General features: G+C 33.5%; 1 protein-coding gene across 4 annotated transcripts in view; it reads right to left on the bottom strand.

Moving 5' to 3' along the window:
• LOC128220090 (fatty-acid amide hydrolase 1-like) overlaps positions 1-23,207 on the bottom strand; it is a 48,648-nt gene extending 25,441 nt beyond the window's left edge. The window contains exons 1-2 of one of the 4 annotated variants that reach the window (XM_052928453.1): positions 23,084-23,207; positions 21,929-22,084 (exon numbers count right to left, since the gene is read on the bottom strand). In XM_052928453.1, the coding sequence (XP_052784413.1) occupies positions 21,929-21,983 (55 nt within the window). In that variant the 5' untranslated portion in view covers positions 21,984-22,084; positions 23,084-23,207. Of the gene's footprint in view, positions 1-11,861; positions 11,995-14,544; positions 14,724-21,928; positions 22,085-23,083 lie in introns of those variants that run through there. The other 3 variants (XM_052928530.1, XM_052928609.1, XM_052928380.1) reach the window with 3 other exon arrangements.
• Between the last annotated feature and the right edge of the window lie 2,657 nt (positions 23,208-25,864).

Raw genomic sequence — 25,864 nt, 5'->3', positions numbered from 1 at the left:
CTTGCCCTTAACTTTTACTTGCATAAAACTTTAACCTAAGTCAATCAGGGGCCATAACTTGTATTAGGATATGGAGTTATGTAACCTAATTGGGAGATGGTCCTGAAAGATTGTGTGAAGTATTAAGTCAATTGAATGAAGGGTATCAAACCTATCAAGTTATCAAACAATATCCCAACCTGCCCTAAAACTCAGGGTTCGAATTTAACTTTGAGGAGCACTCGGAAAATTTTGCGAGTGCATTTTGAGGCAACTCGCAAAATGACAAATCAACTTGCAATTTTATCATTTGCTTTATTCCTTTATAATATTGTATAATTATAGTAGGAATTAACACCCAAGACATATTATGAATATTAAAAAGTATCAATCTTGAGTGACTCGACTACTAGAACTTGTTGATGGCTTATTCTATTTGGGGGGTATGGAAAGACTCGTCTGATGCTGGCAGCTTTTTGATAACAAAGCTGTCCAATAATTTGACATTGTTCACTAAATGTATATTTACCCTCGCCATCGGGTAATTTAATACCCATTCAACAAGCACGCTACAGATTTCATTAAGTCTTTAAGTATTAAAAACAATTAAATAATAAATTTAAAATAAAAAAGCAACAGTAAATGTAGCGTGGATACTTTGGACCATGAAATATATCGATCAACGAAGTCTCAGTCCAGAGTTTTTGCCCTCCAAACTTATCATTTTGATAAAGGTTACCCAGGGTCAGTGTTTATAAACACCACTGTGATAATGATCTAAAGCAAGCCCCAGAGTTATAAATACTGACAGCCCAGCTGGTATTACATTTCTAACACATGTTTCTGAGAAGCGAGCTGTACATAGTATTTTCACTTGTTTTTGTCATTCAGAACATTTCAGAACAGATTTAGTATACTTTAAATATTTAAGTGGAAGAAATAATTTTATTGCATTTCTTTAAAATAATAAGACAATTAAATTTACATACAACATTGAACACTTCAAGGCACATGGAATGATCATTTCAAGGCCAGAGTTGGGTTTTTTTCAAAATTTATTCTTTTTTTATAAGTTCATTTATCTATTTGTACTTTATTTGAGACTCATATGCTATAAACATGGATTACTAAAATTTCAAATACATTAAATTATCATGAAAAGCTCTCACACTGTTATTTCAGCTGATACTAACACATTCTTGATTCTTATTATTTTAAGAATGAAAACAAATCGTGAATATGTGCAGTTTAAATGTTTTCAATATTTTTTTATTTTTTTTAAATCATTTATCTATTTGTACTTTATTTGAGACTCATATGCTATAAACATGGATTACTAAAATTTCACTTAATTTACTGCAACATAATATCGCTTAGTGAATAAGAGTTACGTAATAAATATTGATATTGATATCTTACGTGAATAAAATTAGCTTCATCATTATGTCTTTTCAACACAAACTAATTGCATTTTATTAAAAAAGTCAATGTTATCTATTACCATATAAACGCGTCCAAAAATTACCACAGGTGCAAATTTGCATACTTGGCATAAAAACGCAATAGATCGTAATGATTAGATGACATAACTGTTTCATAATGTACTTCATACGGACATACAATACTACGCATTTCAAAATGAAGGTCAAAATCATTTGAATGTGAAAATGCAAATATGATACCAATATCGACAGCGCTGTTTTGATGAAATATTCGGTTTGTTTGAAGTCATAACATAAATACAATCACAAAACAGCTAATAAATATATTTCATCTCTTTTCCCATATTAAAAGTCAAGTCAACCATACAGTGTCCCTACTTAAGCGCATCGAGTGCTTAACAACCTACATATGAAATGTTTTTATGAGTCTCATGTAAGCCCATCCAGCCAGAAGTATGACCTTTTAGGTCCATTTTGTGTTTTTCCAACCTAATGTGTTAATATTCTTGTACCAAACAACCCAATAAACATCATTCCCCAGGTCGAAGCAGTATTTAGAAAGCAAAAACGTGTTTCTATAAGTCCACTAAATTCCTCAAACCCCATTATGATACAATTTCAAATTGTGTATTGTAGACAAAAAAGGTCTCCAGTGGCCCGCGGCATCCTTATTGTGGTCACAGACAAGCCGACTCATGATCAAACAAGCCCCAGAGGGGCTCTAAAAAAGTCAAGCCAGGGCTCATTCATCCTCGTTATGGCTACAATCAACCCATATCTGCCATACAGTCACCACAGACAGACTGTTCTTAAGTCCATTGTGTGTCCAATAAACAATTTGTGCCAAACAAATAATAAAGGGGCTCTATAAAGCTCTATATATGAAGTGCACAATTGACAACAGTTTTGTAATACTAGTACTTGAGACAATTTAGTGTAAAGAAATCAAGTCACTGAAGTACCCTGTAAATCTAAATTTTGCTGCAATGAAGTTTATCTAGTGTCAAACATACCACAGTAAGGCTCTTTTACATCCAACTCAGTTCAAAATAATCACAAATGCAGCTACATTTAAGTCTATCATGTGTCAAGCAAACAACAATGCAGCACAACAATTGGTATTCTTAACTACATAAGGCTTCTACACGAATCCGTCCAGGGTCTGACGATTCCTTTTGTGGATACAGTCAAGAATATTCATAGATAAACAAACTTCAGAGGGTCTAAACGTAAGCTAGTCCAGTGCTCTATTATTTTCATTATGCCTGCAATAAAGCACATTCAGAGCCAAACAAACGCATGTGTAGCTTTGCTCTTGTTAAGCCTAATCAGTGCTACATTGACCACATTTTGGCAACCATAATGCCCATTTAAACCCAAACAAGCTCATGTGCAGCCGTCATTAAGCATTCCCAGTGCCTAATACACCATATCAGTACGGCTTTTATAGCAAAGCATACTAAGTTCAGACGGTTGCTGTGACCTTGGAAAAGATAGGTAGGGTTTTAATGGCGACACTTCCTCATACTATGCTGGTCACTTCTGCCAAACATTTTGTTTTTCAAATCTGACCATCAAAATTAAACTTGACAAAAACGAGACAGACTGACGGACACATACATAGTTTAAAAGGTTGCTGTGACCTTGATCTTAAAGTTAGGGACACGGATCTTGAGCGCAACACATCCTCATGCTATGGCGGTCTTTTCTGCCAAAACATCAGGACATGAATGAGAAAGATATAGAATCGACAAAAACGGGACGGAGGGACCGACTGCATGTACCTCCTTTTCAATGACGTTTTTAGGCTCAAGACTTTTGTAATAGACCACAAAAATTTAACTAAGTTCATGTGGAGTTGAAAAAAAACATACTCGAAAGTACCAAATTTCAATGAAAATCATTCTCTGAAACATACCTGAAATAATGTTTGATTTACAAAATAAGTTCATGTACAAGTATGTAATATTTTGCGTATATTAACAGTAAAACACATGTATACACACAGATATGAATGGGAAAACTCCCATAAACTGAAAAGCTACTTGAAGGTCTGGTGTTGAGCTAATTGTAACTGTATTGCATAATAATTCTATAAATAAGATACTACAGGAAAGGACATTCAGGTGTACAATCCATAAGTCATTCAGTGCGGGTTTCTCCCTTCTGCCTGCACTGTTCTAGTGAATCAAGATAAATATACCAAGTAGCATTGTATGTAAGATGGAAGAACATTTATCCTTTATCATATTCATTAATATATAACTCTAATAATTTTGCAGACATATATTGGTGTTCATACTACAACTTCTTGGTATACTGGGTCATTTTCCTCTGTACATGTATGTTTTTGTGTGTAAGTTCAAACACTATCTAGCCTTGCGCTTGCAAATCATATACTTCTGAACATTCTAAAGACTCTTATTTCCATATAGTGCTGTTATGGATAATTGGTTTAAATATGTACATTTGTAAATAATTTGTTATACTCTCTTTTTAAAGCTGTGATCTGAATGGAAATAGTATTTTATATATAATACAATTGTGTTCACATTCTCTTAAAATTGTAGTTGATAGGCATTATAGAATAAAACACTAGTATAAAAGTTTAGTTGAATCTGATTATAACCTTTTGCTATGATGCCCGTTTTAAGAATAAGTATTGGGGGTGGGTTTGGTTGTGAGTCGGTTTTGAGTGGTGAGTGAATGAGTGGATGGGTGGGTGTGTCGGCAAGTTGGATGGATTGACGGGCAGGCCTGAGAGTGAGCGAGCGAGTGCCATGCTATCATTCATATGTTTTTTTTCTTATTATCACATAAAAGGCATTATCGCTCAATTCGTTCAGCACCATCAGTGCTTTGATTATACATGCACTTCATTCATGAAAAGTCAATGCTAACATACTGAAATTGGTCAGTACAAGAAACATCTGGGAATACACACAGTAAATAGCCCAGCAGGATGACATGCTAAGTGGTGATTTATTGACTGGTTCAATTTCATGGACTGATAAGCCCTTTTCTCAAAATGAGGAGTTTGGGAGGCAATTTCCCTGGACTTGTCTATTCATTTTGACAGGATGATTGGGTTTACATATAGTGCGCAAAAGCGCTAAATTTAGCCAATGATTGAGCTAGGTGATTACGTCATTCGTATAAATTTACTTTGTATTATGCACGCCTCGGAGCATCCCAGAAAGATTCAAGATAAAACTCAGCCTTTTCCGTATTTGTTCTATTTTTGAAAACCTACTAGAGCGTGACTCCGTACTGTCTTCTTTATACCGGTAGTGTAAACATGCCACTTATAGGCTGTTTACACTTGACTACATAGCGGAATTAGGTTCATGTTTATTCTACTTTCCTTTTAACATTTTGTGGTCTAGAAAAAGCCACTCGCAGAATTTTGCGAGCTTGAATAAAAGTCACTCGCAATTTCCAAATGTCGCTCGCATTTTGTGAGTATGCGAGCCTAAATTCAAACCCTGAAACTTTAACCTAAGTTCCATAGTCAATCAGGGGCCATAATCTGTGTAAAGAATAATATGGAGTTATCTAACCTCATCATGTGATGGCTCTGAACATATGTGTGAAGTCTCAAGTCAATTGAATGAATGGTATTGGAGTTTTAAGTGAAAATCCCAACTTGCCCTAAAACTTTCACCTGCCCTAAAACTTTAACCTAAGTCAATCAGGGGCCATAACTTGTATTTAGGATAATATGGAGTTATGTAACCTCATTGTGTGATGGTCCTGAACAACTGTGTTAAGTATTAAGTCAATTAAACAAAGGATATAGAAGTTATTAATAAATATTCCAACTTGCCCTAAAACTTTAACCTAAGTTCCATAGTCAATCAGGGGCCATAATCTGTGTAAAGAATAATATGGAGTTATCTAACCTCATCATGTGATGGCCCTGAACAACTGTGTGAAGCATTAAGTCAATTGAATGTAGGGTATTGGACTTATGTGAAAATCCCAACTTGCCCTAAAACTTTAACCAGACGCCGACGCTGACGATGGGGCTAGTAGTATAGCCCACCTATTCTTTGAATAGTTGAGCTAAAAATTTGATGCCAAGCAATAGTATAAGAATTCAGGCTTGTTAATCCAAAAGTCTAATTTCGATGACTGTGAATGTGTAGCTTTTGTTTGTTTATTGAACGATGTTAATGAATATATTTTACATTGGTATGAATCTGTGTACCTGGGAATAAAATGAATATATCAGTGCCGTTAAGCCAGACTTAAAAAAACACCTATGCAAATTTGTCTAGAAGGATCTGAGGGCATGCCCCCCCCCAGGATTTTTTTTTGGCAAGAAGCGATATCCTGCATTCTGAAGTATCTTTGATCGATGGATTGTGTACATTGAGGCAATTGAAGTAAGTTGAAAAAAGTTATTTTAAGAGCTATAGAAATTGTTATAGGCCCTAAAAAACACAGAGGCAGCTGCCTCGGTGAAGCTACGGCACTGTATACAGGGTTCGACACCAACGGTAGTCTGAGACTACCAGATTTTTGGTCGGACTACAAGACATTTTAAGTCAATAGTCCGTCGGACTACTAGAAGAAAGTGAATATCACGTCAGTTAATTGAGCATAACACCTTTATTACGATTAAACTTGCGTAAAACATGATGTCAAGAAGTCGATTATCACCGGTAAACACTCATTGTAAAGCTTGCCGAAGATGGCCGAGCAGTTCGGGACAACGTGGACTGTTAACCGAATTTCGCGCGCATTTCGTATAGCCTTTCGATCAATGTTTAAACCAGTCAGTAGAATGTCTTTATTTAGAAAGGGAAAAACCATTTTCGCACTCTATGGTGTGTTTTAACAGTCAGACATGTGCACCTCTGCTAATGTCAGCGAGGTAGATTTGGGTCCAACTGGCAGAATTTCTAAATCCCTTGCATTTTCAGTCAAAAACAATGAAAGATACGATGTAGACAAACACTTGACGGTTGTTACTATTTTTAGATTTTCTGAAAATACGTTATGGTTATTATGGTTTAAGGTATTGCCAAATGTCGGTGTTTATATAAAGCAAACAGAAGGAACAGTATGTCTGGCTTATGAAATCTTTTAAACTGGCTTTTAGAAGAGCAGCTGATAAATTAATCATACTGCCAAAATAGGTATTATGCAGTGTAAGTGCAGACGACGACAGAGTTGTGTGTGTTAATTTTCGCGCCAAAATGTCAACATTTTATACATTGAAGCTTAAGGGCCAATAAAAATTGACACCACGCCGATAGCGATAAGGCTACACCTAGTGTCACATGACCTCTTAATTAGGGACCTCCGACAAATACACAGAAGCAGACGATAATAATACAAAAGTTATCAATGACAATCAGATAAAAAATGCATGGAACATGGTAAAACATAGCAATAAAAGCAAGTATTACATTAAATAAGTTCATTATTATTAATTGTATGCAATGTATTATTCAGGTAGAAATATGTCTAGACTTTGAAATAGTTTATTTCTAAATAACATCGGAGTTTTGTTACAGTACAATAACAGTCTCTATTTTAAAACTCAAATAAAGGGAAACAAAACATGTATTAATTTCCTATCCGAAAATCAACAAAAAAGATGTTTGTATAGATCCATTGTCAAAACTCAATGGATTTCGCTGTTTTTCTTCCTTGCTCGATTCAGAATCACCTGTTTTATACAAGTGCAATGCATTATTATCAGTATTGATATAACTACCTTATTGTTTCCCTCAATGAATACATTTCCGTATTAAATGAAATGCAAAACTGTTCTAACAATCAGCATAGAAATTTTGAAACGACCATAGTCATTATAAATGCAAAGGTTTTTACTTTGATTTGCGTCATTTAAAAATATGATTTTGTTTCATTCTTACGTATATACTTTTTGTGACCTTAAGCTATATATCAGATATTTAATTTAATTTAATAAAAAATGTAATTCACATAAATTGAGGTGTCTTTTTCACTAATATGTCAAACAAACTTAAAAGCAAATGTATATGCTTCGGTTTTAAACTTTTTGCACAATAAGGAGACAAATTTCAAAATCAAACTAAATCGCAAGATATCATCAATATTGTACACTAATTCTCATAATGATATTTCTTATATAAAGGCTATTAAAACAGAAATATACGTATTTTATGTACGTTTACATTAGGCCTAAACAAAAAATAGGTTTGTTTCTGGTTACCCGACCGACTCAATTTATTTGCCACCGACTCAAAATATTTTATTGCAAAAAAAAAATCACTTGCCAAAAAAAATCCGGTATCCGGAAAAAAATAGTCCGAAATTTATGCCATTTGCTAAATTCCACAACTAGATATTTTTCCAGCACCAACCGGTGCATTAGTTCTTTTTTCCTGACAACAAAATGCCCCTTGAGTAGACCGGAATGGCAACGAAATTAACATGCCTGATTGCAGTAAATGTATACCCTTGCACTCATTGTGCATTGGGATTCAAACAATTGTGTAGAACAAGGACAACCTATAAAATACCTTTTCGATGAGTTACATGGCAGAAAAGATGTTGAAGTTGACTGCCAGAAAAAAAAACAAAAAAAAAACCTACCAACCGACCCAATATTTTTTGGGCATGTAACCAGAAACAAACCATATTTTTTTTAGGCCTTAAGACATTTTGAGAATTAAATTAGTCTACTAAACAGTCCCTTGTTATCAATTATAATTTATACTGATAAGCCCTGCCTAATCTGAACGCTAGTTTGACTGACAGGCAGCGTCATGTAAATTGTTACTTTACTCCCATACAAAAATTATAAGTATATTCTGATTTAGTATGTGACATGAATCATATAAATGATATGCATTTTATACCTAATTGTTAGGGAGCTTGGTGGTGAGGCCCGACATCTAGTGGTACGAGACAAATCCTGTAAATCTGGATGACAAACAGGCAGAGGTTTCTGAGTTTTCCCCAGAAGGAGGGTTTTATCTCAGTTTTTCCTCGGCCAGTCGATCACGTCTGTAATAGTCGGGAGTCCATAAGGGGAAAAGTCGCTTATTTTTGACGGTCCATGGCATCGGAGAGTAGAATTTGGCATGCATGCTATATCTTAACTTTGATATGTTAGTAATCTGAAACTGCCCCATGCCATCCGAGATTTGGCCCTATATGCTCAGAATTAGGTCAAAGGTCAACTGAGTGCACTTTATGTACATGGTAATTGAAAAAACATCATATCTTTGTCAGTTTTAGGTTTACAATAACCCAACTGGTATCAAAATGAAGCTTAGGCTTTGGCCTTTATTTACCACTTACTAAATTTTATATACCTAATTTGTATACTCATGAATATTAATGAGAATGTCCAAAAAAGGGTGATTTTTTAAAAAATATAATAATTTATGGACAATAGTTTTGCAATATCTTCGTTATTTATGTTATTTATACAGCCAGACTTTACCAAAATAAGGATGAGATATTCCTCTATCAGTAAATATATACTTTTTAATATTTTGATGCATCATTTACATGCACAATTACTGCTTAAAGTGGGTGGGGTAACTTGACACCAAAATCTTGAAAAATCCAAATGTTGTAAAATTAAAAAATCCGATGTTGTTTTCTTTTACATATGGTTTATGTATATAATGTGTATTAATTACCAGTATTTGTACATGGATCAATAACAATTATATAGGTCAAAGGTCATTCAAGTGCAATAATAAGTCAATTCAAGTCAATGTGTTACGTCGGGAGACCATAAGCGGAAAAGTCGCTCATTTTTGACGGCCCATGGCATCATAGAGTAAAACTGATTCAATTCCATAATCGTATTGCCCAATATCAGCTGTGTGTGACTCCACACAATGCCACTGACAAAATCGAATGTGAAGGTGAGAAACTAGGTCAAGGGTCAAGTAAGTGCAAAATTTATTGAAACTCTACCTGTCTTACTCGATGTCGTTTAACTTTAAAACGCTTATATTTATCAACTTATATTTTGTTCTATATTATCATTGTATATATAGCTTTCTAGTAAATTCTCCAACAATGTTTCCAAAAGGTAGGGTTAAGGTCATTTAAAGGTCAACAAGCGAAACATACTCGAAAATTTTAGTATACATAATATGTTTTCTTTTTATTTAGCTTTATGCATCTTTATATTGGTGTTTAAAGGTAATACAAAACAGCCCATTGTATAATCTTTGGTTTCAGCAAAATTGGGCACTAGAATGATGTCGGTTACTATGGTTACCAACAAAGCACAAAACATTGCCCAGGTTTGCTGATTCAATGACTTATGTTTTGCATATCTTATATCTGTTTTATTTAATAAAATATGTTTTTTTATTAAAAATATATATCAGTTCTATGAACAAATAGCTTTTGTGAGGCCAACTTTTAAAGTCAAATAAGGTCAAGGTCAATGTACTTTCGAGGTCAAACACGGAAATTAGCAAATAAAACAACATCTATGTGTTATCAAGAATTATTTGCCTTTGTTATGCTGTTTGGTACACACAAGTGTATTAGTGAGGATGGAAAAATCTGCAACTGTGAACGTTGCCATGGCAATAAATGCTCCCACCAACAACTGATGCTCTTGAATTGCACATTGCAAGAGCAAATTATCAAGCAGCAATTTGGATCACAGCTGATGTACCAATTGTTGATACAGAGATCAGGCCTGTAGATACTAAGGCATGGCAAGATGGTCCTGATGGATTAGAAGTTGTCTGGAAACGATTACCAACAGTACCTGATGCTTGTATTGAACTGACAAGTTGTGGGTGTAAAACCAAGTGCAAATCTATCCGCTGCAAATGCTTTAAAGCGTCATTGAAATGTACACCAGCATGTGGGTGTGATGGCATCAATTGCGCTAATCCAATTGACACTTGAGTCTATTAACTATGCACCTTTAAGTAAGAAGTTGGAAAACTCTGCATATGCATTTGAATTTACACATGTCCTACACATAGGCAATTGTAGTCAACGCCTATTGACAGCATTGTAGGGAATGAATCAACTGCTCTTGACAAGCAAATGCTCAATCCAACAGTGATTGCAATGCAATTAAACAAGGAAATTATATTTTGCCTTGATTTTTATCAAGTTTTCCTAGTGGATACTCTTTACATAGATTGTGGGCAATACATTAACTGTTCATACTATCCTCGGCAAGCTATGTTTAGATTTACCAACAAGGAAATCATCTGATAAAGAATAATGAGTGTGGATGAGTATTGAACTAATGGCCGCATCTCAGTAAAGATGCATTAATATGCTAACAGTAATATCTAATAGGTATTTCTTCCAAATAAGTACTGTAAAGTGCCATTATATTTGAGACTACATGTATTGACAACATTGTATGATATGAAGCATTTGCTAGTTGCGAGCAAACGCTTCATTTCTTAAAATGATTTAATTACAGTAAACAAGAAATGAAGTTTCAGTTGCCTAACTGTTAGTATTTTTATTAGAGTTTTTCATCACAGATAGGTCTAAGCATAGCTTGATGAGTAAATGGTTAAACACTAAACATTTCCTCGACGAGCTATGTTCAGACTTACCAACAATGAAAGTATCTGATGAAAAAAGGGAATGTTAGTGGCTACATGTTTAATCCTATGCCGCGTCATATCAGACGCATTAAGATTGTACCAGTAATATTTTATAGAGCTTTCTCACACAGAAGCGCCGTCTATTAATGCCTCAACATTGGATAACATTGAAAACATTGTAGCAGGGGTGTAGAAATTAATTCAAGTAGCAGGGAATATCCTAAAAGTAGGCGGGGGGTCTGGGTGTCCTCCCCCTGTTAGGGTCAAGAGGCAACGCCCCTTGTGGGATGAATTTAAGCCTTTTTAACCAAACATTCTAGTCTTCTGGTGCATGTTTATTTTGTAACAGGGAACCTTAACATAAATGTACTATAATATGATACTGAAACTGAGTACTAGCCCCCCCACCCACCAGTCAGGGCTAACTAATGAACCAAACTACTGTCAAATTCAGATTCAGGATAATATTATAACATTCCAGACCACATGCCTTGACATTTGCTAGCTATTCCCTCCTAATAATATTTGTAATTTCTTCTCTACCAATTATATACTTTCAGCCACTGAATCACTATAAACCTCTGAAAATTAAACATCTAACTTCATTTTCTGTGGTTCTAGATATTTCACCTGCAGCTAACTTATTCCATTTTAATAACCAAAAGAAATATCTGGACACTTTGTGACATTTAAAGCGTACTAAATTTCACCCAACGTACATGTAAAATTCATCAAAATAATGGATTATTTTTAGCAGTGACATCACCGCAAGCTTGTTCATTTTGTTTACACCTGGTTAAGTTTAACATGCGTATATAAAATTTACTGTTGCGTAAATGGTAATAGGACTAACAGAAGGCCAGACACGTTCATGTTGCATACTTACTACGCTTTATTGTGTCTGGGGAAAAAATATTTATTTCACCCTCCATTGCTTCGCAAATCATTAATTTCAAAACATCCGCAGAGGGGATGCGACTAATAAGGTCATGTATCGAGCTAATGTTATTGTATTCGGAACACTGGGAAACCCAAACCTAATACTTGAAAAACATCCCAGAGGGGGATGCGACTAATGACGTCACATATCGAGCTAATGCTGTATTGTAGTCGGAACGCGCGGAAAGCAAAATAAACAATACCAACAATCAAGATTTTAAACGGATGTAAACAGAACAGCCATGACAAAAAATAACAGATTTTATTTTTGTTGATGCGGGGAAATTAGCCGGGTGGAGATGCTAAAGTAACCGGGTTATTTTACCGGCTCCCGGCCCATTTCTACACCCCTGTTGTAGGACATAAATGATTGCTCGAGCAAACGCTCTATATCCTTAAATGGTTTCAATAAATAAGAAAACAAATAATTTGTAATGCCAATATATTCATAGTTTTCATTTGAGTTTAACTTGTGGATCATTCTTACAAAAGCCTTCGTAGAAAATTGTAAAATGTTAACATGTTCATTTTAACACAATCAAGATTTGCCGATAAGGAAAGTGTCTGATGAAAAATATGTTAACATAGACCTGCTTTAAGTGTATTGAAATCATTTCAGCAAATACAGATTTTGCTCGAAACAATTAAGCAAACGATTCATCTTCTACTGTGATTTTAACAGTCATTACAAATGTGGCGATAAGGGCATTTCTGTGTAGAAAAATCATTAATAACACACTAAACATTGTTAACTTAGTTTGGTTAACAGTGCAAAACATAATAGTTATGACTGCTAGTGTTTTATGTATGTCTTTGCATTAATACATGCATACTTTAATAAATGACTTAAATTTACTTATTATTGCACTTGAATGACCTTTGACCTATTTAATTGTTATTGATCAATGTACAAATACTGGTTATTAATACACATTATAAACATAAACCATATTTAATAGAAAACAACATCTGAATTTTTAATTTTATAACATTTGGATTTTTCAAGATGTTGGTGTCAAGTTACCCCACCCACTTTAAGCAGTAATTGTGCATGTAAACGATACATCAAAATATTAAAAAGTATATGTTTTCTGATAGAGGAATATCTCATCCTTATTTTGGTAAAGTCTGGCTATATAAATAACATAAATAACGAAGATATTGCCAAACTAGTGTCCATAAATTATTATTTTCTTAAAAAAACCCCCTTTTTTCAGACATTCTCATTAATATTCATAAGTATACAAATAAGGTATATAAAATTTAGTAAGTGGTAAATGAAGGCCAAATCCTAAGCTCCATTTTGATACCATGTGGGTTATTGTAAACCTAAAATTGACAAAGATATGGTGTTTTTTCAATTACCATGTATATAAAGTGCACTCAGTTGACCTTTGACCTAATTCTGAGCATATAGGGCAAAATCTCGAGTGGCATGGGGCAGTTTCAGATGATATAGCACGCATGCCACATTCTACTCTCCGATGCCATGGCTCGTCACATTTTCCTCTGATGGACTCCCGACTATAAGCTCCATTTTTGTCAGGCATGATGTTATTAAAACATACTTTGCTCATGTTGCAAGTTCATGCTGTATGTGTTAATCGGTTTCCCAAATTGCTTCACTGAGACTTCCAAAATAATACCATTGAAAAGTATTGATTTTGTTGTTTTCTATAGGATAGGAGGTTATAGAATGGTATTAAGGGAATGTTGCTTTTCATCACATTCAGAGATCTGTATGCAATACTAACTGTCATGATTTATTGCAATAGATATGTATCTTAATTAATACTCACATGGAATATTTTATCAGCCTGTTCAGGTCTTTTGAAAGGGGGAAAAACTCATAATATGAGGAAATTATTGAAATATGAGTCAATTTTATTTTAATAATTTTCTCATTGGCAGGAGACAGAAATGCTTAGTCTTAAACATGTAAAACTTCTGATTTTTTGTGTAAAGCGATTAATTTTTCTCAAATGGCTTATTTCACAAGAAAAAAATTTCCAAAAAAAATCAGGGGTCTTTTTAAAAAAAAAAAGGGCAGAAGAAAGGCCTGAATAATCTTAATTGATAAAATTTGTCATTTTGCTCTGAGTTTAGATTCGACCCAGCATAGGCCTTTGTGTTCTATATTGACACAGTACTGTAGCGAAGGTAGCTGTTTAGACAATACAATTAAGCTTCTAAGGCACCATTCAATTGTAACCCCCAGGTCCGGGGGAATAGCAGTTACTTTGACTTTAGGTCCAGCCAATCCCAAGTAAAATCTCTGCCCTACTAAAACAAACAGCTGTTTAATAAATTCCCGCCAAATGCCCCCGCACCTCGGGGACATCCTAATTTAATCCCATTTCCCGCTCTTTTCGGTGCGAAAACAAAACCACAGCATTCACTTGGCACTGCAGGGCCACATAGAAGGTAATAACATGGCCCTCTTCCGCCGCTTTCCATGGTATACCCCCGAATCTGTGGGAACCATGGTAACAATTGACTGGTGCATGTAAACTGAACAAGTTCTGTGTGACATTGGCAAATGAGGGCGGCAATCTAAGATTGAATCTTACACTGCATATTGATCAAACATACCTCGAGTTACTTGTAGCAAAGTGAATTCATTAAATTACCTCGATATATATCCTCCATCATTAAAATCTCTTACACACGACGCTTTTATCTGTTTCAAGGCGCTAAAGGTACAAATTAAGCATTTAAACACTTAAACTGAAACCGAAAACACCAACGTAGTATGGCATTTTTTTTAAAAGGGAGGCTACTGTGGCAAGTGTTATATGGGAAACGAAATCGAATATTTAGAGGATTCGATTTTGGTTAACGTAAATCGTTCTGAAGGGCGGTGCAAAAGCACGGTTACCGGTACCCGGTATTTGCAATCACTTTCCGATAGGACTGCTATAGTTAATATTATATGGCTGTTGTGGAGTTATAATTATTAGATATGCTCTTACTTTAAACTAAATGCCTTCATTTGATAACAAAGGTTATAGTTATCCAAACTGTATCCAATTATATATTTTGGCAGATAAGGCGATAAACCGAAACTGGATCCATTTTAGTCAATCGCACACTTCAATAAGGCTAAAGTTTTTATATAAAAAAAAAATGAAAATGACTTTCAACTGACCCCCGTATAGTCAACAAAACTATATGGGATTCAGTTTTGATAACTCAACAAATGTTATAAAGTCATATTACACCAGACAGTTGATTAGGGATTCAGTTTTGGTTAAATGCAATTTATGGGTATACAATTACTATATGTGATCCAGTTTTTTGCATCTCTACTGTAGGCTAGGCATTGAAAGCACGTTACAATGAACAGCTATAATGATATATCTACAAAATGCAATGAACCGAAACTGAATCCCATTTAGTCAGTCGGAAGTCAACTGTTCATTTCAATATGCATTCAATGCCTAGAGATATCAAAACTGGATCCCATATAGCATTGATGCTTTACTCATGAAATGCAATTGCATTTAACCAAAACATGATCCTTTTAAGTCTACTGTCCAATTTAAAATGAATATGCGTTTGTTGTGTTTTCAAAACTGGATCCCATATACAGAGGAAAATGTGTTTTTACCAAAACGGGATCCCTTACAGTCAACTGTTCGTTTCATTATAATGCTCACGGTTTAGAGATATCAAAACTGGATCCCATATAAAGTAATGCTACACACATACAATGCAATTAACCAAAACTGAATCCCTTTTAGTCAGTTAAGTCAACTGTGTATTTCAATATGTTTTCACTGCCTAAGGATATCAAGCCTGGATCCATCTAGTAGTTTAATACCCATACATTTATGTTGCAAAAATGCAATTAACCAAAACTGAATCCCTTACAGTCAGTTGCGTCAACTGTTCATTTCAATGTGCGTTCATTGCCTAGCCTACAGTAGAGATGCCAAAACTGGATCCCATATAGTAATTGTATACCCATAAATTGCATTTAACCAAAACTGACTCCCATATAGTAATTGTATACCCATACATTGCAGTTAACCAAAACTGACTCCCATATAGTAATTGTATACCTGTAAATTGCATTTAACCAAAACTGACTCCCATATAGTAATTGAAGACCCATAAATTGCATTTAATCAAAACTGACTCCCATAAAGTAATTGTTTAACTGTAAATTGCAGTTAACCAAAACTGACTCCCATATAGTCAGCTGATTCAGCTGTTCATTGTAACGTGTTTTCAATGCCTAGCCTACAGTAGAGAAGCCACAACTGGATCCCATATAGTAATTGTATACCCATAAATTGCATTTAACAAAAACTGAATCCCATATAGTAATTGTATACCCATAAATTGCACTTAACCAAAACTGACTCCCATATAGTAATTGTATACCCATAAATTGCACTTAACCAAAACTGACTCCCATATAGTAATTGTATACCCATAAATTGCACTTAACCAAAACTGACTCCCATATAGTAATTGTATACCCATAAATTGCATTTAACAAAAACTGAATCCCATATAGTAATTGTATACCCATAAATTGCACTAAACCAAAACTGACTCCCATATAGTAATTGTATACCCATAAATTGCATTTCACCAAAACTGACTCCCATATAGTAATTGTATACCCATAAATTGCATTTAACAAAAACTGAATCCCATATAGTAATTGTATACCCATAAATTGCATTTAACAAAAACTGACTCCCATATAGTAATTGTATACCCATAAATTGCATTTAACAAAAACTGAATCCCATATAGTAATTGTATACCCATAAGTTGCATTTAACAAAAACTGGATCCCATATAGTAATTGTATACCCATAAGTTGCATTTAACAAAAACTGAATCCCATATAGTAATTGTATACCCATAAATTGCATTTAACAAAAACTGAATCCCATATAGTAATTGTATACCCATAAATTGCACTTAACCAAAACTGACTCCCATATAGTAATTTTATACCCATAAATTGCACTTAACCAAAACTGACTCCCATATAGTAATTGTATAACCATCAATTGCAGTTAACCAAAACTGACTCCCTTATAGTAATTGAATACCCATAAATTGCAGTTAACCAAAACTGACTCCCATATAGTCAGCTGATTCAGCTGTTTATTGTAACGTGTTTTCAATGCCTAGCCTACAGTTAAGATGCCAAAATTTGATCCCATATAGCAATTGTATACCCATAAATTGCATTTAACAAACACTGAATCCTTTTAATCAACTGTCTTATGTTATATGATTATATATTCGTTGAGTTACCAAAACTGGATCCCGTATAGTAAGGATTTTCTTTTTTTACCAAAACTGACTCCCATATAGTCAATTCTTCGTTTCAGTATAGTAATCATATCACAGTAATCACGGCCAATATATATTAAAACTGCTTCCCATATAGTTTTCTTATACCCATAGACAGCTTTAAACCATTATGTAGCAAATAAGTCATTTTACGACATTATCCATTTTTGAATCCCCTCATTCATTGAATAATGAGAAAACGTCTCCCATATAACCTCCACCGGCTACTGTTAAGGCATTCGGAACTCCTCGGCCATTTTTTTCAAAAACAACTTGTTGTTTTTGAAAAAATGGCCGAGGAGCTCCGAATGCTGTTAAGGCTGGAAGTTAATTTGTCTGGTTCCCAGCGTACTCTATACAACAAGAGTACCGGTAGTGAAATGGTTAGGGCAGGTAACCCAGGCATGCATTTCCAAAAACAAAAACAAAACATTCGGAACTCCTCGGCTATTTCGATACAAAACAAAAGAGTACCGAATGACAAAAGAGGGTTGGTTTATTATCCGGTAATAAAAATACTTCATGATACAAACTTTAAAATCGGGATCTAGCTTTCTCTGTTAAAAGCGGTACGGTTTAAAGCGATAGATACTCAATCGTAAAAATACAATATATTACAAAGGGACATCTATAATTATTAAAATTGGATAATTAATGTAAAATAAAAGAAAAATAGCATATTGAGCTGTATGAACATGTCAGTGATGTATTCACGGTCTAATAAACGATGACTGTCGCATCATTTCACCCCGAAGTTTTATTGCCGATACAAGAAGTTAATTTCTCATGGTATACGGAAAGCGTCTAGGATTCGTATTGAACTTTCTGTCTAATTTTCTATAAATATTAGCGCTGAAGTTTGTAAAATGGTCTCCATTGATCATTTATAATATTTTGATAATTATTTATTGAAGCCGTTACAGTCCGTCAAGTTCTCATTTGTACTATTATTATTATCATTACAGTATTATTATTATTATTATTATTATTATTATTATTATTATTATTATTATTATTATTATTATTATTATTCTCATTTTTTTCCTGTCTCAGTTGAATAACCATATCTTATCAAAGCAGTTAAAGCGTTTAAAGGCTTTTTGACTTCTACGTTTTGTGAGTATAGTCATGCAATTGTAAAACAAATTAACATAAATATGCATGCTTATGAATTTTTTGCAAATTCTTTAAGGTTTCATGCTGAAACTCAATTAAATCAAAACCATGAAGTACTTGAAATACTTATTTAAAAAGTATGGAGTAATACGCAATTGCAATTGCATATGAAGCCTTAACTGGACTTTCTAGTTTCACAAACAATGCACTGCCACGAATGAAGCATTGAGGCATTTAAAAAAAATACGCTCTATTCTCCAAACATGACTGAGTCGTTGAATTCACAACCAGGGTATGCCCGCTTAAACCAAATGCATCCAACTAAATGTATTGGACATGTTAATGAAGTTTATGTTTAAGGTATCTTTCTACAATGTCAGGATCTTTCTGGATCAAATCACCCCATTCTATTTAGCCTGTAGTTTTGATATACTTTAATATTGCACTCAATCTATGCCACTCGTGGACAAAATGAACAAATTTATATCAATGGTTTGAAAAAATGCAACGTGCTCAAGGCTCTTGGCTGAAATTACCAAGACAAACTGAGAAATCTTCACACGTTGTCGCATTACCATTTATTTTGTGTAAGTACACACGAACAATCTTAATAAAAAAAAACTGTCAAGTAAGCGCAGATGCAAGGCTATTTTAAACATACAAACTTAGTATATTGATATATGAATAGCAATCAAGAAAAAAAGATTATCGGATAAAATAAAATATTATAATTTCATTTAAAACATTTTGGTACGATATCTTACGGCAAACTGAGCATTTTATTGCATCTTCAATAAGATAAATGTTTTCCGGGTTTTACCGAGATTTTCGGTTATATTTCCTGGAAATAAACCTGTTCAAATACGATGACCCAGATTCTATTTTTAACAGATAGTATATAGATCACCGACCGCGGCCAAAATGTAAAAACATATGTAATTATTTGATTCAGTACGCGTTCATTTTAAAACTAATTGCATATTCTGCTTTTTATTGCATTTTCTTTCTCGTAGATATTAAAATAATTACACTTATTTCAACTGTGAAATTATACAAACACACAGCTTATTCGCACTGTATTAACGCGCAACATATTATGAATACTCATGACAGCGTTACTTTCAACAAACGCAGCTCCCCGTATCTATTAGAGCAGACCAGAGAAGACTGATAATGTAATTTAGGTTGTTGACCATCGCAGTTCTAACAACGCTGTAGTTGATACACCCTTGCGCGCATTAATTTAAATGTAACAAAATGTTATGTCGAACTGCCGATGATGATTTCGATTTACGGTTTTAAAAGTCTGCAGGTGTAACGGCCCACAGCCTAATAGCCCCAACACTGGAAACAAAGTGCAACTTAATTTTCAGCAAAGGTAAAACCGGTCCACATGGCCAATGTATTTTGTGGCTCAAAAATGCAGAATAGAGATCAACCAGGGGCCATTTATCATGGGGTTTCCTGTTTACTATACTTCAATTTTTGTGTTTGGGTGATGCATTATTTGGAGGATTTTAAGTACACACAAAACAACGTTGAACGCTTGATTCTTATTAAATCGTTATGTATTTGAACATACTAAAATACCTTTATATCCATCAAAGTAAAGTTCTTACTGGAGCAAAATACAAAAGGTTAAATTTAATGTCACCTTTTACCATTCATAATTTTATTTGAAATAATATCTTATCAATCAAAGTTAAAAAAAAATCTGGCGCCAATTGCATATGGCTAAATGGAATTAAATTTCACCAGTTTAAAAAAAAAATATTATAATTAAAGATTGTGGCTTATAAAGTCCACATTTGGAAAAATCTCTTTTGTTTTATTTGCTCTTCCTTTTCTAAATGCCGTAAAAATAATGTCTTAATCAATCTGCAGAAAAACTACATACTTGGTACGCACAGCTGCCAATATAATATCCATGTATGTAATAAGAATAACATATGCAGAAGATTCCGAATAACAAAAATTCTTGTAATGTGCCTGTGATTGAAATAATTGGTTATTGGTCCAAGGTCAAATCCATTGAAAACTGTATTTTGTCTCCTGAAGTTTGCGTATTCCGTTTGCATCATACATGGTGCATTGTGACGAAAATTGCAACGTGTTGAAAGGTGTGCTATGAGCACAGATTGGTCATAATCATTAGGGTGGATATTCTTGTATAAACAACTTGTCATTAAATGGCATTAACATATTAGGATATATAATAACGACGACTATAGTTACCTTACAAAGCTTCTGAATTTGATATAAAGATTTTTATTATGTTCTTTTGGAACAACCTCATTACACATATGCCATATTTATGACAAAACTACTAATACAATAATTTGCGAAAGCATATTTTCTGAAATAAAGTTATTAAAATTATATTATAGTATCTTTTCTTGTAAAAAGAACATGTCAATTACACTTAAATACACAATAATGACGATCACTATACATGTACTAAAACGCAGCTTATGACTAACTAACAATAAGCGATTTTTTATGGTTTTGTAACAGCAAAATGAAAGACAACGGCATATCAATATCGTAACTTCTTACAAAATACTATTCATACATACGTTCAAAACTGATTTTTAAAAATATATTAATCTTAAAACCAATGATTTAAAAAACAAACCACTATTCGTTGTTTTTGGGATTCGGGAAATTTCGTATTTTTTATTAAAGATTCCGATTATTGCCAGAAATTGCCGAATTTGAAAAAACACAAAAAAATTAAAGGGTGTTTAACTAAAATAGGTAAGTAAAAGAAACATCGAATGTTATTAATTTTTAATGATTTGAAAAGTCCGATACTATAAAGAAAGAAGGGATATTTTTATGGACTATATAGTGAAATACGAATAACTGTTTGGTCAAATCTCGTCGCTATATATATACAGGCTTATAATGGGAAACAAGGGTGGTCAAGTTCAAACAAAAGGTAAGTAATATCTTATAATATATTCATAAATAACGACAAGCAAATGTAGCGTTTAAATAGTATTACTTGGTAAAAGCAATTACGACATAATCCACCGTTGTGGAGAAATTGAAAATTAAGCGAAATTATCCTTCTATTATTAAAGATGCACTCTCGCTCCCAAATAATATTTACCAGAATTTATAATATTGTTTTATTATTCCAAAACAGGATGAATCAATGTCAAAAACAGTTGTTCTAATGAAGGATACCGAGTTTAATTTGAAAGAAATGGTCATAAAACACGGTATTTCTACCTTATGAGACTATATAATAGACCACAGTAAATCTTTCAACATTGACCGATCATTTAATATTTTTGCGCTTATTGCTATTAAATACACGGTTACAATCTTGTTATCAGTTATTAATATTTTTCATAAATGCATAATTTAGTAAGTAGTTAGGTTTATCAGTCAAAATTTATGCTTGTTATATATGTGTTTGTATTGATTTTGAATAAGAGTGTCACTTTAATGCAGATTCTGTGTCGATAAACATAAATGTTGGACATGAATGTAAAATAAAAGAAAGTACTTAATCCAATGAAAATAGATTGGAATTCTTAAATTTAACGAAACAGAATGTTTAATCACCTTCCTTATTGTTTGTTGACGTATGGATGGGAGCCATAGGTACTGTGTTCTTCATTCGAGGTATAAATCCACAAGCAGGACAAGTCAGGCGTCAGTTTAGGTAACCGTATCCCTGTCCAAAATGTTCACACGGATGATCAGGAATTCAATCTCGAACTTAAAAAACATATGCTCTTAGAATTGCACTTATTTGAATAAAATGAAGTTTTATTTTGACTAATAGTAATTTATGGACATTTATTAGAAGGACGTGGCAATTTTTAATAAGTGACTCAACAAAGGAGTAGTTGTGGCAAAGAAGGTAAATATTGTAGAAAAGTTCTAAAGTTTTGGATCGTTTTTAAACCAATCGGATGGCAGTATTTTTTCCCTCAAATTATTCAATTTTTAAATTCCATATTAATTTCAAAAAAAAAATAAAATAGTACCTACATGCTCCATTTTTACGCGTATGTATTTCAGTGATAGGGGCGAAAACACCCTCAATTTCATAGGATCATACCTTGTCAGTAAAAACCAAAATCAATTATCTACTTTATCATTACTAGGAGGTCGTAACGCTGCACTCTCACAGATTTTCCGTTTTTACAACTTTTTTTATCATTTTGCGTAAATATCTGCAAACCAGTGATATAAGACTGCTGACAAAAGATCAGATCGCAGATTTTCATATTTCCGTTCGAAAATTAGTATTTTATGGCTTAAAGCGTTACTAACGGTTTAAAAAAAATGCTAAACATCAATTTTTGAACTTAATTATAACAATCTGCGACCTAAATTTGTGCCAGCAGTCTTATATGACTGGTTTCCATGCATTTTTGCACAACTTGGCTCATTCCAAGAAAAAGAAAAAAAACAGTTGTCAAAACGTTCAATCTGTAAGAGTGCAGCTTTAATGGAACATAAACTTTCGCATAGTGTTGCTAGGCTTGAGTGTTTATTTTCAATAAAAACACTCCAAATAAACAATAACCTTTACACAATAATGATAATTAATTACGGGGAGTATATGTTATCTGTTTCACGTCGTATGTGAGAACAATATTTTTGATCCCGTTAGAACCGCGACCATTTGCTAAGTCACTTTGTTATCTTTTCATTTAAAAATACTTAATTACTGACTCTCTATCGAAATGCATTTGTGTCAGATCTTACCGACGTTACAAGTTCCACGATTATATCAGTAAGCTAAAAATATAAATCGAAAAAAATATAATCCAAAATCATTTACTTAGGACACAAATGTATGAAACTCAACTTTCACCAATATCATTGTGAGAATATAAAATACAACGCAGATTATTAAGGAAAATATTTTATCCCGATGATATTGTTTAATTAGTCATAACAAGAGTCATTAGAGTGGACACTTGAAAAAAGGCATTCGAACAATTGATACGCAATTATTTGAAACGACCGCATGTTTTAAACCGATGGTAAATTAACGATGTAAACCATTCAGTGTTTTTCAGCAGATTCGCAATCATTTAGAACTAGACTTAATCACTAAGATATTCAACTTTTGCGGGTGCACTCCCTGCATCAGAGTTTGCGTTGAAAATTTGCCAGCCAATGAGGTAGTTGTCTAAGACAGTTAAATGACATGAAGTAATATTTTAATGATTAAGAAGGACACTTTCGCTACGCTCATTCCGCCCATTTATAATCATTAAGATTTAACTTCATACTTTCTAACTATTACTAATATACATTCTTTTTTTACAGTTTTTCTTTCTTTTTTTCTACAATACGTTACATTAACCCTTCAGGAATTAATAGGTCTGTTATCAGAATCGTGCCAATCGGGTCTTTTTATGTTTTCGTCTACAACAAGGGTTCGTCATGCACAGTTTTCTCTAGGACTTTACCCGGTTCGGATTAAACTGATCCGAAGAACATCAGCAGGTGTTGCATCTACAATAAATCAGTATTAATAACATGTTTTCTGATAGAGCGAGGATAGTATAAGCACTCTATGTATTCCTCAATCACAACGGGCCAGCTTACTCAATCACCCCACGTTTTCATTTTGAGAATCAAAATTTGAAATGTAACAACCTTTGGTTATCAAACAGCTTTGGTCAGTTTGAGGATTTCCTGATTTCAAGTCAAGATCAATATATCCGGTTATTATATTCGCTTAGTTCGTTAAGTGACCTTATGTTAGTTATTGATCATAATTTAGATTTTGGTGTTAAGGGAGGTAATGCCCTGTTTAGTAATTAATTAAAGTATTGCTTGTTACTCGGATTTAAAATGATACTCAAGCATACTCACTTTTTAATGAGTCCATACAATACACATGGACAGGTGGTATTATCTCATTCAGGTAGAAAAATACCACCATAAGACAACTAAAGGATTTTTAGAATTCAACAAACCTCTATTTGGTTGTGCAAGCAGTACTGCAACATTTCAGGTAATTGTCGATACGTTTCCGGGGACTTCTGCACGAATCTTAGATGACTTAATACTCATGAGCAATCTCCTTATACTATCTAGACATATAATAAAATCATTATGGCACGACTACAGTACGCAGGCTTCAATTTATCCCGAGAAAATAGTTTATTTTATTGAGCAGAAAGTAAAATATATAAGGCACTATCCGCCGTGAAATGATATAAAATCCGAACTTTCCAATACCAACAAAGCCGGACAACAATGATCATTATTGGCGCTACAACTTCTGCATGAGTCAGTCCCCTAATGTGTATATGGACCGTTGACGTCATAAAATTGTATTTTTGTTAAACGCGATGATATGCTGACCGATCGACTCCACATAAAAATGGTCCCTTCTGGTACGTTATTTGTACATGTATATAAAGTATAATATTACTATTAATTAAAGATGCACTCTTACTCCCAAGTAAGATTTACCAATTAATACTATTGTTTAAATATACCAAAAAGGAAGACTAAATGTTTAAAACAATGGTTCTTATGAAGGATAACGAGTTTAATTTGAAAGAAAAGTGCATAAAACACGGAATTTTCTTATGAGACGATAGACGTGACCAGAAAAGCTTTTAGCATTCACCAAACATTTAATATTTTGGAGTTTCCAGCTATTAAATACACGGCTACAATATTGTTATCAGTAATTAATATTTTCCATAAATGCATTATTAAGGAACTAGTAAAGGTTTATCAGCAAATATTATGTTTGTTATACATGTGTATATATCGATTTTGAATAAGAGTGTCGCTTTAATGACTACATGTGATGTTGCATTTAATTAACATTGTTTATGTTATTTTCTAGAATGTTAATTGAGTATATACATTCGTTATATTTGGATATGATATCATAAACACGAAACTATGGAAAATGATTCTTTATTCAACATCGCACCCTTATAAAAAGGACATTAACTACGAACCTTTACAGAATTGGTCTTACCTCTATTAGGATACATAGTATACAACCTTATAAATGTTAAAGGTCAAGGTCAAACCAGTATATTTGCTGCACAGTATCGAGCTCGCATAAATAATCGAGGTGTTTATAAACTGGCTGTAAACCACAGCATTTAAATGCGTTAATTTCTCAATAACATTTCGTCATATTGACACTTGATCTCTATCTTACGACACACATTGGTCTATTATATCAATAATACATCTGAAAATGCCCTGACAAAAGGTTTGCACTCAGCCCTCGAACTGATGATACAATGTTTTCTGGTATTCCATTTCTTAGAGAACTATCTCATTTTGCATAATGCCAACAATGAATTTTGTCCATGCTTTCCCGATAAATTCAGATTTTAAACTGATTCATAGTTTCAATTTATTTACAGAATTAATTCCAGAGTTTCCAGATGAATAAATTCATAGATTATACTAATTAAATATTTACAAGCAATTCTAAGTATATAGTTACATTTAATCATCTATAAATTATAATAAGTAATACATATATGTATTTTG

The sequence above is a fragment of the Mya arenaria genome, chromosome 1, assembly GCF_026914265.1.
Source record: "Mya arenaria isolate MELC-2E11 chromosome 1, ASM2691426v1".
NCBI classification, from domain to species: domain Eukaryota; kingdom Metazoa; phylum Mollusca; class Bivalvia; order Myida; family Myidae; genus Mya; species Mya arenaria.
The sequence above is the reverse complement of the archived record's forward strand: the minus strand, read 5'-3'. Positions and strand labels throughout refer to the sequence as shown.